This window comes from Delphinus delphis, chromosome 17, assembly GCF_949987515.2.
Source record: "Delphinus delphis chromosome 17, mDelDel1.2, whole genome shotgun sequence".
NCBI classification, from domain to species: domain Eukaryota; kingdom Metazoa; phylum Chordata; class Mammalia; order Artiodactyla; family Delphinidae; genus Delphinus; species Delphinus delphis.
In genome coordinates this window covers 50007540-50023341 of record NC_082699.1, presented here as the reverse complement: position 1 = coordinate 50023341, position 15802 = coordinate 50007540, and the positions used below count along the sequence as shown (strand labels likewise).

Genomic DNA, 15802 nt, shown 5'->3' with positions numbered 1-15802 from the left:
TAACTGAAGGCTACACTGCTCTCCTTTGTCACTGCCCCTTATGAATATATCTGTTAAGTCCCATGGGACAATGGCATGGCCATGTTCAAAAAGGTCCAGTAACTGTTTGGTCCAGTATCATTAGAAACTGACTTCCATTTTCGTCAATGATGAGAATAAATGTAATACATTCCTTTCATGTAGCTGTATTCTAAAGTAGTTGTCATTTTTACAAGATAGCCAGCAAATAAAACATTTGAAAAAGACCCCCTTTCTCCCTCCCTCCCTCTCTCTCTCTCACCACAAACACACAGAAAAAAGTCCCTAGGCAAGGAGACAAATACTTATTAATAATATCATGTCCTTTACTCCATGAGAGAAGTGGAACTAGTCTAATACTACAGCTTAGAAACTAATAATTCCTAATAATTTATAGGCAAATTAACATTAATAATTTGTGTTTTGTTACCAGTGTGCCATTTGGTATCCTAAACTTTGAGTGCAAATTGGGGCAGAGAAAAGGATGTCTCCTAAAATCAGCATAGCAACACAGAAGAATCTCTCACAGGAGTCTAGCCAGTTAATGGAGAAATAACCTTTTACATGTAAACATAATCATTGGGTCATTATGAAAATGGGAAATTATGATTAGTATTCATTTACACAGGAAAGGCACAAAAAACATAATTCCTGTTGGAGGAATTTTAATCAAAATTATTAAAGTTTTTTCCTTGGAATTCATTTGTAAAATGTAACATATAGAACATCTATTCCTTTAAAATGCTAGATAAATTAATATACTATTAGTTACTCCAAATTAATATTCTGAAGAACAACTAAGATAATAATTTTTTTTTTCTTTGGCAGTGCTGTGCAGCATGTGGGATCTTAGTTCCCCAACCAGGGATCGAACCCACGCCCCCTGCAGTGGAAGTGCGTAGTCTTAACCACTGGATTGCCAGGGAAGTCCCCATAAATTATTTTTTTAAAGTGTGCCAATAATGAACTCAAGAGTTTTAAGTATTATATAAACATTCACAGAAACTCAAATAAAAATCAAATTGGGGGCTTCCCTCGTGGCACAGTGGTCGAGAGTCTGCCTGCCGATGCAGGGGACACGGGTTCGTGCCCCGGTCCGGGAAGATCCCACATGCCGTGGAGCGGCTGGGCCCATGAGCCATGGCCGCTGAGCCTGCGCGTCCGGAGCCCCACAACAGTGAGAGGCCCACGTACCGCAAAAAAAAAAAAAAAAAATCAAATTGGACATGGACTTCCTATCATGATATACTCATGTTTGTTAAGTAAAATTCCTTTCTTAGTTAAATTATTATATGATATTCATAAAACGGCTGATGAATATCTTTGGATTACTACTACCACCAACAATAATCAATTTAAACTGTCTGATTTAATAAGAATGTTTCACTTTAAAAACCGGGATTCACAAATTTAATTAACAACCTAAAAAGGTAAAATTTCGTTCAAGCCATAGGCAAAGTAGGATTAAAAAAATGGTGATATATACAAATACAGTGACATTTCTTGATAGCTTTGAAAAGAAGGGAAACTTACAGTGGTCTTATCAAGTTCAGCCTCGGATGATGTTGGTGACAAAGGACTTATGGGGCTTAGAGATGGGGAGCTCTCAACACTGGAGACATATTCAGGATCAGGAACATATAAAACCTGGAAGAAAATATTCACATAAAGATTTAGTCAAACTAAAATATTAATAATCAGATGGTATTCTCTAAGCGAGCACCATTAGCAATGACCTTCAGAAATAAATTTTAAAAATTAAAACCTTCAGATTAAAAGAATGTTTATTACCGAAATAACTGTAACAAAATTTCAAAAAAGATATTTAATTTAGATAAGTTTGATAACACAAACTGTGGGCAACAGTGAGGGGAAACAGTAATTCTTAAAAATTATGGGTGTTCCCCTTAAAGGACAATTTGTCAACAGCCAGCAAAGCTTAAAATGCACATATCCTTTAACTGAGCCATTTTACTTCTAGGACTTGACTTTATAGATATACATGCATATAAAGAAAAAGAGAAACAAACAAGAATGTTTCCTAGAGCAACGTTTACATACCAAAAATTAGAAAGTCTAAAGCCTACTGTGCTTGGTTAAACCATAATACAGGCACACCTCGTTCTACTGTGTCACCTTATTGGACTTCGCAGATATTGCGTATTTTACAAACTGAAAGATTGTGGCAACCCTGTGTCAAGCAAGTCTATCAGTGCCATTTTTCAACTGCATTTGCTCACTTCCTGTCTCTGGGTTACATTTTGGTGATTCTTCCAATATTTCAAACTTTTCATTATTATTATATTTGTTATGGTGATCTGTGATCAGTGACTGCTGCAAAAAGATTATGACTCTCTGAAAGCTCAGATGATGGTTACCATTTTTTAGCAATAAAGTACTTTTAAATTAAGGTATATACTTTTTTTTTTTTTTTTTTTTTTGCGGTACGTGGGCCTCTCACTGTTGTGGCCTCTTCCATTGCGGACCACAGGCTCCGGACGCGCAGGCTCAGGGGCCATGGCTCACGGGCCCAGCCGCTCCGTGGCATGTGGGATCCTCCTGGACCGGGGCACGAACCCGTGTCCCCTGCATCAGCAGGCGGACTCTCAACCGCTGCGCCACCAGGGAAACCCAAGGTATGTACTTTTTTTAGACATAATGCTATTGCACACTTAGCAGACTACAGTGTAGTGTAAATATAACTTTTATACACACTAGGAAACCAAATAATTCTATGACTCGCTTTATTGTGATATCTGCTTTACTGCAGTGGTCTGGAACCAAATCCACAATATTTCCAAGGCATGCCTATATATTAATAGAGTGCAATACTTTACATACATGAAAAAGTCTGAGATTGAGTTATGCTTCAACAGAACATTTTTCCAGAATCAAAGTTATTTATTTTTTTTAAAGAAGAAAGAAAGGCTAGAATATTTTTGGAAGGGGATACATATTGGTAACTGTGGTTGCTTCTGGAAAAGGAAACTGTAAGTCTGAGATAAACTACCTTTAAAAAAGTTTGAATTTTTTATCAGGTACATGTACTGCTTTGAATATTTTTTAAAGCTCTTTAAAACTATATTTGAAAAGACAACAGTTATTTTCAATATGTATTAAGAAAAATTCACATGGATATAAGTGACATTTAATTTTCTCTTCTAGAACCAATGTGATTTGTTCAAAGTGTGCATAAAATTACTCTTCTTAAATTAACTGTATTGCAATGGATACTTTCTGTCTTAAAACTGATGCTTCTAACCATCAATGCATTAAAAAAAAGATACCTGTCCAGTAACAACTGCTCGGGAGAATAACTTATTTAGCTGAACAAGTTCGTTGGGCGTTGTATCAAATTTCAGGGCTATACTATTCAAAGAATCCCTTGATTCAACCTGTTTAAGAGAAAAAAAAAATAATTTGTTAAAACAGAAAAACTAAACGATGAGGTTTAATGATCATTAATATGTCTATGGACCAATTTTACATTTGACTAATAACTGGTATTTCCATCTTTAGAGACAGGATAACTTGACAAATTTTGTGTTTGTTAGCAACTGATCTCAACCTATTATGATACAGAGTATATGCTTTATCATAATACATCACAATTACATGTAGGCCTCTACTTCAAGCAATTTCAAAATACAAAATATAATTTTCAAAATACAAACAAGTGATTTTTATTTTACAAAGATTTTAAAACAATATAAATAGTTTGTAAAACATATGTAACTTCTAGAAGCTAATTTTACTTTAGCAAAGTATGCCTGTACTAAACTTAAAGTGCTGTTTCTAATGATCTTTACATAATCTTCCATTTAAATAGATAAATTAGAAAATATATTTGAACCAAAGCTGAGGAATATGTTTTTGAATTAGTATATTTTAATGATCATATTTATAGAGATCTTAAATCATGGGAATTAATTGTCAATTATCCTGAAAGAAAGTCATTTGATCAATGTATTCCTTTAGAGTTCTCTATACATAAAGCATCTCTGTAGAGAATGATGAAGTCCAATGAAGTGGTTTTAGTGCATATGGGATTTACAATCTAGTTAGAAAATAAGAAAGACAAAAAAGGTTATATAAAAGATAAAGAGCAATTTAAGTGAAACAACAAATGCAAAAGAAGCTCTGAGCAGACAGAGCAACATATTTGCTCCAAATTGTCCAAGAAAGACTTTATGGAAAAGATTTAAAGCTATCTTGAAGAACGGGTAGGAATTTGAGAAGTAGAGAGTAGGGAAGAACATTCAAAATGAAGAGAATAGAACTGACATATTAGGAGACAGAAAAGAACAAAACACATTTGTGGGATACTATCTCTTCCTCCTAAACCATCCAGGGTACACTCATGAATTTAGGATTTTAGGAAGGTAAGTAGAGCCAAATCTCAAAAAAAGGATGAGACTGAATTAGGCATTTTGAATTAGACTGTAAAAGACTTCGAAAATCAGGAAAAGTAGATATGTATGTGGGGGTAAAAAAAAAAAAAAACAACAATAAATATATATTTTTTCTTTAATGGTTTTGTAAAACCAAATTGATGCCAAAGACACAGACTAATAATCTAGCCCTGCTCTCTTCTTCCACGCAAACTTTCTCATCTATGAAATGAGATGGTGTGTCACCTACCTTATTGAGATAATGTATGTAAAAGCTCTCTATAAACCAATTTTACTTTGCAGAAACATCTGGAAGTTTACAAAGTTCTTATTAATTAACACACATTTCATCTTCACAATGATCCTATCAGTTGTGGTAATGAAAGTAATAAAAACACCAATATGAAGCAAGGAAGTTACATGGCCGAGTGGCATCTTAGATTAATGGCTACAGGTCTATGATTAATGACACAAGAGAATGGATGCAGAAAAACCAATGTAATACTACAGCAGGAGATCATCCTTAAGGTCATACAAATATAAAGAAAGAGATAAAGGTATAAGATTTTCAGATAAGACTCAAGAGAAAACAGGAATGGATTGAATGAAGTTGTAATAGAGCAGTAGTTGTATTACGTCAGAGGTGCAAACATTAATGATCAACTGATGCTAAATCCAAAAATTCCAACCTGGATGAACAACAGATTGAAGGAAAATGGAAACAAGAAAATAAAGCATTAGGCAAGAATGAAGAAAAAAATTGGTGAAAGGTTTGCTATAATTTGTTAAATATGAAGTGGTGACAGGAAATGTAAGCATCTAGAAAGGCAGAAATAGAAAAAAGTTTGGGTCTTACTTCATATAGTAAAGTTCTTAAGTTCTCCAAGTTGCAGAATGTAAATGGGAAAGTGAAAAGATACAAGGAACCACTCACATTTGGAATCAACAAGAGCAGAACAACCAGTGAAAGAGGTGTAAGATACAGTCAAAATGTTAGCAAGAACAGGGCAATGAAGCATAATGATAGCAAAATGTAGTACAATTAGTTTCAAGAATAAATTGAGAAAGGAGAGTATATAATCAAAGAAATAATGGTTGATAATTTTCCAGAATTTATGAATGGCATGATTCCTTAGAGTGAAGAAACACAATAAGATAAAAATTTGTCTGAATCTAGACTTATCACAGTGGCACTATAGAACTGTAAGGACAAGAAGTAAACTTCAAAAAACAATCTAAAAAAAGAAGACTGCCTAGAAATGAACAAAAATAAAAAGGCAACAGAAGGGCATAAGATAATAGATAACTACATTCAAAGTGCTGACAGAGGGCTTCCCTGGTGGCTCAGTGGTTGAGAGTCCGCCTGCCGATGCATGGGACACGGGTTCGTGCCCCGGTCCGGGAAGATCCCACATGCCGCCGAGCGGCTGGGCCTGTGAGCCATGGCCGCTGAGCCTGCGCATCCGGGGGAAAAAAAAAAAAAAAGTGCTGACAGAAAATAACTGTTAACCTAATAATCTATAGGCAGCTCAACTACCAGGAATGAGGGTGCAATGAAGACTTTTCAGACACTGCCTGATTATCCATTCACAGATCCTCACTGAAAGATACATTAAAGAACATTGAGAAGGAAAGTAAAACAAGAAAGAAGGAACAGTGAGTGGTATGCAACAACAAAGAAAAAGCCACCAGGTTTGATAATTAGAAAATCATTAGTGACCTTAGACAAGGCTTTCGATAGAATGGTACAGGGATATTAAATTAACTAGGAAGAAAATGGTTATGTATGGCATTTTCAAGGTCTACTTGTTGATCCTACTGAAAGTAATTTTATAGTTAAAAACTGTGCATGTATGTGCATATATAAACACATACGTAATACATATGTATGATTTTTTTTTATGTATGATTCTAACTATAAAGCTTCCTAAGGTACAATGACTAATTTATACTATATTTAGGTGGTCCGAAAATACATTTAAGCTAAACCATAAATATATTAGAATAAGTAAATGTTGAGAGTACACTGTAATATTGAAAGATTTCAAAAGAAATATAGAAAAATATATTTTTCCCAAATACAAAAATCATGTTATGTACCTTATATAAAGATATTATATGAAGATTTTACAAATTATAGTAAGAATAGAAGACAGTAATATCTTAGTTTTAGAAACACATGTGTTTCTATCTTTAGGATATGGCATCGGGAATAAACAAAGGGATAAAAAATGAAAACAAAGATCTCCTAGAGGATGTTTTATAACTTTTCTTATCAGTAACTGATTATTTCCCAAAGGTCATTTATAACATAAGAAAAAATATACAGTAATTCCTCAGTATCCCAGGGGATTTGTTCCAGGATCCCCGCAGATATCAAAATCCATGGGTGCTTAAGTCCCTTATATAAAATGGCATAGTTATTTGCATATAACCTACACACATCCTCCATATACATTAAATCATCTCTAGATTACTTATAATACCTAATACAATGTATGTAAATAGTGGCCAGTAAGGGAAATTCAAGTTTTGCTTTTTGGAACTTTCTGGAATTTTTTTTCCCCAAATATTTCTATCCATGGTTGGTTGAATCCATTGATGCAGAACCCAAGGATACAAATGGCCAAGTTTCAATTAACCTTTGCCCAAAATAATGGTTCTTAATTTAAATTTGCTACCGATAACACAAGTTTTATTGAATTACAAGAAAAAAATTGGTAAACTCCTGAATTCAAAACCAACTAAACTTTTGTAGTTCTTCAAAACCACAGGATTACATATGTAGATAACATCTTATGCCTTACGCCTACAGTCTTAAGTCTTAATAAACACTAATGAATACATCAAACTACATTACTCAATATTTTACTGTCTGAATTTATATTCTCAATTTCTCAATCATGCAGAGAAGGTACAAGCACACTCGAGTTTATAATATGCTTAAGAGGAGATTCTTTTGATAGTAGTAAATATAATTCTACCTTAAATTATCTGGTTTCAAACCTTTTTAAAATACTTAAAATCTCAAATTGTCAATTATACAGTATATGAAAATAAAGTATAACTCAAGGTTTTGATAATTGGTTCAATTTTTAGAATTTATGAAAAATAATCAAGACTCAAACCAAGATTGGAAGATTTCATGATGACACAAATGTATAAATTGTTTCAACTTGCTATTTTCTTCTTAATACAGTTACAGTAACATATTAGAAAAACACAAAATAACACAAAATTAAGCTCAGTTAAAATAACAGATTTTTAACATGTTAAAATTATCTAACAACATTTACATTCAATCAAAGAAGCAGCATATCACAGACTAAAGTACATTTCTCACTTCAGTTTTCCATAGTAACCAGAAATATGAAAAGCTGACTGCAAGGAAATTTGAGGGTCATTTCAAGAACATAGAAACTTAGCCATAAATCAGTGTAAATAATCTAATGTGAGAGGTTATTCTGGAAAATTAATAGCAACTTGTTTTTTCCGTATTCTATCTGCCATTTTCATTACCGTTAGCACTGCTGGGAATATAATGAAGATCACATTTCTAAAAACGTAAATATTTCCTTAAAAGTCTAACCTAATAAAAAATTATTGTACCACAGGAACTTTAACTCCAAGTAAATTATCATTTTGTTAAATTTGCTAGAATAATTATCGTTATATCACACTTAATAAAATTTTCCTTTAAGGAAAAAAAATCCTAAAATACAGTTAAGAACTGAAGTATCATTATTATTAGTAAAGCAGTTATCGAAAGTGGTGTACAGATTTTTAAAATAAGGCAATTAGGAACCTCTGTCTTATTTACAGCGTAAACAAAGAATGTCTCAAATAAGACTATCACAAAGAGATATCAGCTTTTTCAAAACAAATAACTTACAGTATATTCAGTAGTCCCTTTGGGTTTCTGAAAAGACATTCTCCTCCCATCTTTCTTGTCTAGGGTCTTCTTTTGGCCAGTGTCTGAAAAAAAAAAATGATGCAAAACTCTATTAAATTCATTTTCCTTTCACAGTAATGTCAAGGACCGCTAAATAGAGCTCACTGGGCAGGTATCTACTGGATTCACCAGTAATACAGCTTTCTACGTAGGATTCTCTACTCTAAAATACAACCGAGTATCAAAATAAGTAAATGTACTTCCTTCCTGCTTGCTTTACGAACTGACCAGTATGAAACACTATTAATAACTGGAAGTCAATTCAAAACCTAACTGGAAGTCAATTCAAAACCTAAGTAACTGTCAGCTGAAAGGAAGGTATTAAAAAGTAAGTTAAGGGCCATATCTTTCAACACATCTAACCTGATTATAATAAAACTATATTTGAAGATTATTATTATTAACCAAACCAAGTCTGAAATATGTAACATTAATCTTCACAGTGTCTCTACTTCTACAATCATAGTAAAAGACAGAGTCGTCTTTTGTATTAAATTACTGAATTCCTTACATATACCATGAAGTAGATTAAGATACTCTTTCATATACAAACTTACAGACTGAAAGTGAAGGGGATGGAAAAAGATATTCCATGCAAATGGAAATCAAAAGAAAGCTGGAGTAGCAATTCTCATATCAGACAAAATAGACTTTAAAACAAAGACTATGACATGAGACAAAGAAGGACATTACATAATGATCAAGGGATCAATCCAAGAAGAAGATATAACAATTGTAAATATTTATGCACCCAATATAGGAGCACCTCAATACATAAGGCAAATACTAACAGCCATTAAAGGGGAAATCGACAGTAACAAATCATAGTAAGGCACTTTTAACACCCCACTTTCACCAAAGGACACATCATCCAAAATGAAAATAAATAAGGAAGCACAAGCTTTAAATGATACATTAAATAAGATGGAACTTAACTGATAAAGGACATTCCACCCAAAATCAACAGAATACACTTTTGGCTCATGGAACATTCTCCAGGACAGACCACATCCCAGGTCAGAAATCAAGCCTTGGTAAATTTAAGAAAACAGAAATCGTATCAAGTATCTTTTCCGGCCACAACGCTATGAGACTAGATGCCAATTACAGGAAAAAAATCTGTGAAAAATACGAACACATGGAGGCTATACAATACATTACTTAATAACCAAGAGGTCACTGAAGAAATCAAAGAGGAAATCAAAAAATACCTAGGAACAAATGACAATGAAAACACGATGACCCAAAATCTATGTGATGCAGCAAAAGCAGTTCTAAGAGGGAAGTCTATAGCAATACAATCCTATGTCAAGAAACAAGAAAAATCTCACATAAACAACCTAACCTTACACCTAAAGCAATTAGAGAAAGAAGAACAAAAACCTTCCAAAGTTAGCAGAAGGAAAGAAATTATAAAGATCAGATCAGAAATAAATGAAAAAGAAATGAAGGAAACAATAGCAAAAATCAATAAAACTAAAAGCTGGTTCTTTGACAAGATAAACAAAATTGATAAACCTTTAGCCAGACTCATCAAGAAAAAAAGGTAGAAGACTCGAATCAATAGAATTAGAAATGAAAAAGGAGAAGTAACAACTGACACTGCAGAAACACAAAGGATTATGAGAGATTACTACAAGCAACTCTATGCCAATAAAATGGACAACCTGGAAGAAATGGACAAATTCTTAGAAAGGTATAACCTTCCAAGAATGAACCAGGAAGGAATAGAAAACATAAACAGACCAATCACGAGCACTGAAGTTGAGAATGAGATTAAAAATCTTCCAACAAACAAAAGCCCAGAACCAGACGGCTTCACAGGTGAGTTCTATCAAACATTTAGAGAAGAGCTAACACCTATCCTTCTCAAACTCTTCCAGAATATAGCAGAGGGAGGAACACTCCCAAACTCATTCTACGAGGCCACCATCACCCTGATACCAAAAACCAGACAAAGATGTCACAAAAAAAGAAAACTACAGGCCAATTATCACTGATGAACATCGATGCAAAAATCCTCAACAAAATACTAGGAAACAGAATCCAACAGCACATTTAAAGGATCATACACCATGATCAAGTGGGGTTTATCACAGGAATGCAAGGATTCCTCAGTATACGCAATTCAATCAATGTAATACACCATATTAACAAATTGAAGGATAAAAACCATATGACCATCTCAACAGATGCAGAAAAAACTTCTGACAAAATTCAACACCCATTTATAATAAAAACCCTCCAGAAAGTAGGCATAGAGGGAGCTTACCTCAACATAATAAAGGCCATATATGATAAACCCACAGCCAACATCATTCTCAATGCTGAAAAACTGAAATCATTTTCACTAAGATCAGGAACAAGACAAGGTTGCCCACTCTCACCACTCTTATTCAATACAGTTTTGGAGGTTTTAGCCACAGCAATCAGAGAAGAAAAAGAAATAAAAGGAATCCAACTTGGAAAAGAAGATGTAAAGCTGTCACTGTTTGCAGATGACATGACACTATACATAAAGAATCCTAAAGACTCTACTGGAAAACTCTAGAGCTAATCAATGAATTTGCTAAAGGAGCAGGATTCAAAATGAATGCACAGAAATCTCTTGCATTCCTATACACTAATGATGAAAAATCTGAAACAGAAATTAAGGAAACACTCCCACTTACCACTGCAACAAAAAGAATAAAATACCTAGGAATAAACCTACCTAAAGAGATAAAAGACCTGTATGCAGAAAACTTTAAGACACTGATGAAAGAAATTAAAGATGATACAAACAGATGAAGAGATATACCATGTTCTTGGATTGGAAGAATCCACATTGTAAAAATGACTATAGTACCCAAAGCAATATACAGATTCAATTCAATTCCTATCAAACTACCAATGGCATTTTTCACAGAACTAGAACAAAGTATTTCACAGTTTGTATGGAAACACAAAAGACCCCGAATAGCCAAAGCAATCTTGAGAAAGAAAAACAGAGCTGGAGGAATCAGGCTCCCAGACTTCAGAGTATACTACAAAGCTACAGTAATCAAGACAGTATGTTACTGGCACAAAAACAGAAATATAGATCAATGGAACACGATAGAAACCCCAGAGATAAGCCCAACACACACACATGGTCACCTTATTTTTGATAAAGGAGGCAAGAATATATAATGGAGAAAAGACAGCCTCTTCAATAAGTGGTGCTGGGAAAACTGGACAGCTACATGTAAAAGAATGAAATTAGAACACTCCCTAACACCATACACAAAAATAAACTCAGAATGGATTAAACACCTAAATGTAAGGCCAGACACTATAAAACTCACAGAGGAAAACATAGGCAGAACACTTTATGACATAAATCACAGCAGGATCCTTTTTGACCCACCTCCTAGAGAAATGGAAATAGAAACACAAATAAACAAATGGGACCTAATGAAACTTAAAAGCTTTTGCACAGCAAAGAAAACCATAAACGAGACGAAAAGACGGCCCTCAGAATGGGAGAAAATATTTGCAAATGAAGCAACTGACAGATGATTAATCTCCAAAATGTACAAGCAGCTCATGCAACTCAATATCAAAAAAACAAACAACCCAATCCAAAAATGGGCAGTAGACCTAAACAGACATTTCTCCAAAGAAGATATACAGATTGCCAACAAACACATGAAAGGATGCTCAACATCACTAATCATTAGAGAAATGCAAAGCAAAACCACAATGAGGTATCACCTCACACCAGTCAGAATGGCCATCATCAAGAAATCCAGAAACAATAAATGCTGGAGAGAGTGTGGAGAAAAGGCAACTCTCTTGCACTGCTGGTGGGAATGTAAATTGATACAGTCACTATGGAGAACAGTATGGAGGTTCCTTAAAAAACTAAAAATAGAACTACCATAATACCCAGCAATCCCAGTACTGGGCATATACCCTGAGAAAACCATAATTCATAAAGAGTCATGTACCACAATGCTCACTGCAGCTCTATTTACAATAGCCAGGACACGGAAGCAACGTAAGTGTCCATCGACAGATGAATGGATAAAGAAGGTGTGGCGCATATATACAATGGAATATTACTCAGCCATAAAAAGAAACAAAATTGAGTTATTTGTAGTGAAGTGGATGGACCTAGAGTCTGTCATACAGAGTGAAGTCAGTCAGAAAGAGAGAAACAAATACCGTATGCTAACACATATATATGAATCTAAAAAAAATTTTAAAATGGTTCTGAAGAAACTAGGAGCAGGACAAGAATAAAGACGCAGATGTAGAGAATGGACTTGAGAACATGGGGAGGGGGAAAGGTAAGCTGGGATGAAGTGAGAGAGTGACATGGACTTATACATAATACCAAATGTAAAATAGATAGGTAGTGGGAAGCAGCCGCATAGCACGGGGTGATCAACTCTGTGCTTTGTGACCACCTAGAGGGGTGGAATAGGGAGGGTGGGAGGGAGACGCAAGATGGAGGAGGTATGGGGATGTATGCATATGTATAGCTGATTCACTTTGTTATAAAGCAGAAACTAACACACCATTGTAAAGCAATTATACTCCAATAAAGATGTTAAAAAAATAAAATAAAATAAAAATAAAAATATTGAGCTGGGAGTCAATATTTTCAAACTCAATAATATAGATTTTAAACTTTTAAAAGCATCTTCTAAACTAAAAAAATATGCTGATTACTGTTTTTCTAATTAACTGATCCCATCTATAGTGAAGTAGTACAGGAAAAAATGCCTGTACTTTCAACCTTTCACTTGCTATTGACTGCTTATCCATAGTCAAAACAGAAATAAACTTTTAAAAATATCCCTCAATTTTTCTTGAACTTTGTAACCATCCTCCTCTAGATATCAGCCTATGTTTCTGCTTCTTTTCATAGTCGAATTTTTGGAAATAAGAGTCTACTTTCACTGTCTTTACTCCATCACCTCCTACTGATTCCACAATGTACTGCAATGTCTTCTGTCTTCCCAGTTCCCTAAACCTGCAAAGGAGAATAAACTAAAGGGCAAATTTGATAGTCTTTTTCAATTTTATTTTATTTGAACTTTATGAAGCACCCAACTAATTCCTTATCAATGCTCACCTTTCCTTTCATTTGGTAACATCTCACACTCCTTGGTCTCTAACCTGTTGTTTGTTCCCCTTTAATGCTCCTTTCCTCTACCCAGCCAAGGAATTTTTGTGTTGTGTGTGGCTCACTTCTAAGTGAAAAGATCCACGATACAGAGTGCTATAGAGCCTTGCTATTTAAAACTGTGTTCCAAGGACCAGCAGCATTGGCATCACTTGGGAGCTTACTGTGACGGCAGGATCTCGCGTTTCACTCCAGAACTGATTCACCGTTGCATCCACAATAAATTTGAGAAGGACTGTTAGTAGAGCTTTTGAAAGGATTAAACTTGCAGACTGAATAACTGACAGAAGAAACAGGCTTCTTTATACAACTCCCTACCCGTGACAGTAACACTAGCATCTTCAAATCTCTGTCAAACGAATTGTTTTCTAAGGTAGTCATTGTGATAGACTACCTTACAGTTACTAAATACTCTGTATTCCTCCCTGGGGAGGAATATAAAATACACTGTACCATCCCACTGATGTCAGACTTGGCTATGTGACTTGTTTTTCCCAAGGAAACGTGAACAGAAACCATGAGTCTTTCAGGTAGAAGTGTTAAGACCCAACATTAAACTTCTAAGGTCTTTTTTCCTTCTATCTCAAGACCAGGGCTGTTCCATATAGTGACTACTCCCTAAAAGGCTATTACACATACACATACCTGTGCACACACATCTAGTCATTCCTGTTTCTGCTCCTGATTAAATTAAAATGCTTGGAAAATAAAAGTTCTTCAGGAATTCATGCATAAGAAGCAAATCACCTACTAGAAGAAAAAGAAAACAGTCTAGCTTGCTTAAGACCTCTTACTGAAACATTATTCAATGCCACAAGAATGAAATTATACGAAATTATCAAAATAAAAACTCTAGGAATAATCAAAGGAGTAGCAGGGAGCACTGAACAATTATGTAGTGGAAAAACTATCTGTGACTGGTATAAGTATGACAGCGCTATGTAAGTATGAGAATTGCAAATATGATGTAATGAATATCAGGAGGTGGGGAGAAGAAATATGGGAGATGACACTGCTCATGTTACCTCAAAGAGTTAAAGAAACCCCACCTAAAACTGAAAGAAGAATGTAACAATAATACCAATCTCTTAATATTTTTGCAGATTCTGCTTAACTTTAGACACACCATTTAAGAAATACTTTCTTAAGGCAAACAAATATCTTTCAGTCACTCTTTCCCTCTAACCATCTATCCATCATTTTATACGTATATATTCATAAAACAGATCTTAACAATAATGCCTACCCTAACATTAATGACATCACTATATAGTTGGATTGGAGGTGGCTTTTAAGCTTTAATATTTGTTATGCATGACTTCTTCATAGTTAGCATGCATTAGTTTTACCAAAGTTTATAATCTAGCACCTACCCCTCAGTTAAGACAAACCATCAGATAACTGCATATTTGGGTTGTTTTCGTCCTGTATAGAACTGTTTTTACTACCTTGCATTTTGTTGTCACACCACTGAACTACATTAAAGAACGGTGTTAAAAAATAGCTTTTTGAAATTAGAATCTGTATTTACTATAAAGATGATGAGGACACTTTTTGCTATATTAGAATTCCATGAGAATTTTTTCTCTTTATTCTATCAGGAAAAGTTGCATTTTTCTTACCCGCCTAAGCAACGGGTTTATCTTTATTTTAGTGACACTGTGATTTATGTCTGATCACATTTCCCTTTTTCACTGATTGCTAGAAAACAAAGGCTAATTTCTGGCCTTTCTCTAATACATTAATTTGGTCTTAAAACATGCCCCTTTTTTGTACTAATATTCATTCATTCAAAAAAATGTATCAAGAGTCTCTTAATGTAAGTTTGCTGATGGCCATTAGGGAGTCTTTATAAACACAGAAAAAAACTATTTGCAGTTACTTTATTTTTTGATTAATGTTTGATTTATTGAAGTACAAATATAAAAATCTAGTTTTCCTTTAAGCCTTCAACTGTAAGTGTATTCTATTTATAAAACTAGTACATTTAACACACTTTCTAAGGTGCTTTTGATAGTTGATCAACTCAAACAGAAAACAAAATATCCTTAAATACAAACGAGTAATTAAATTCTCTCACATATATATACTAAATTGTATTTATACATCTACTATCGTAAACACTTTAATTGCCTCTAACAAGAAAACCTTTCTAAAAACTTAACTCTAGTAAATACATTGCAATAAAGTTTTAAATATAATGAATGTTAAGTTCTCTTAAACATTCCAATAGTTTCAAAATTTAGCTAAATACTTGCACCTTTTAACTTAAAATCACTCAAAAAA

General features: G+C 34.1%; 1 protein-coding gene across 3 annotated transcripts in view; it reads right to left on the bottom strand.

Moving 5' to 3' along the window:
• OXR1 (oxidation resistance 1) overlaps window positions 1-15802 on the bottom strand; it is a 446899-nt gene that overhangs the window by 72638 nt on the left and 358459 nt on the right. For all 3 annotated transcript variants that reach the window (XM_059995055.2, XM_059995052.1, XM_059995056.1), the window contains 3 exons: window positions 8302-8384; window positions 3306-3413; window positions 1552-1665 (listed from right to left, as the gene is read on the bottom strand). In XM_059995055.2, the coding sequence (XP_059851038.1) occupies window positions 1552-1665; window positions 3306-3413; window positions 8302-8384 (305 nt within the window). The remainder of the gene's footprint in view (window positions 1-1551; window positions 1666-3305; window positions 3414-8301; window positions 8385-15802) is intronic.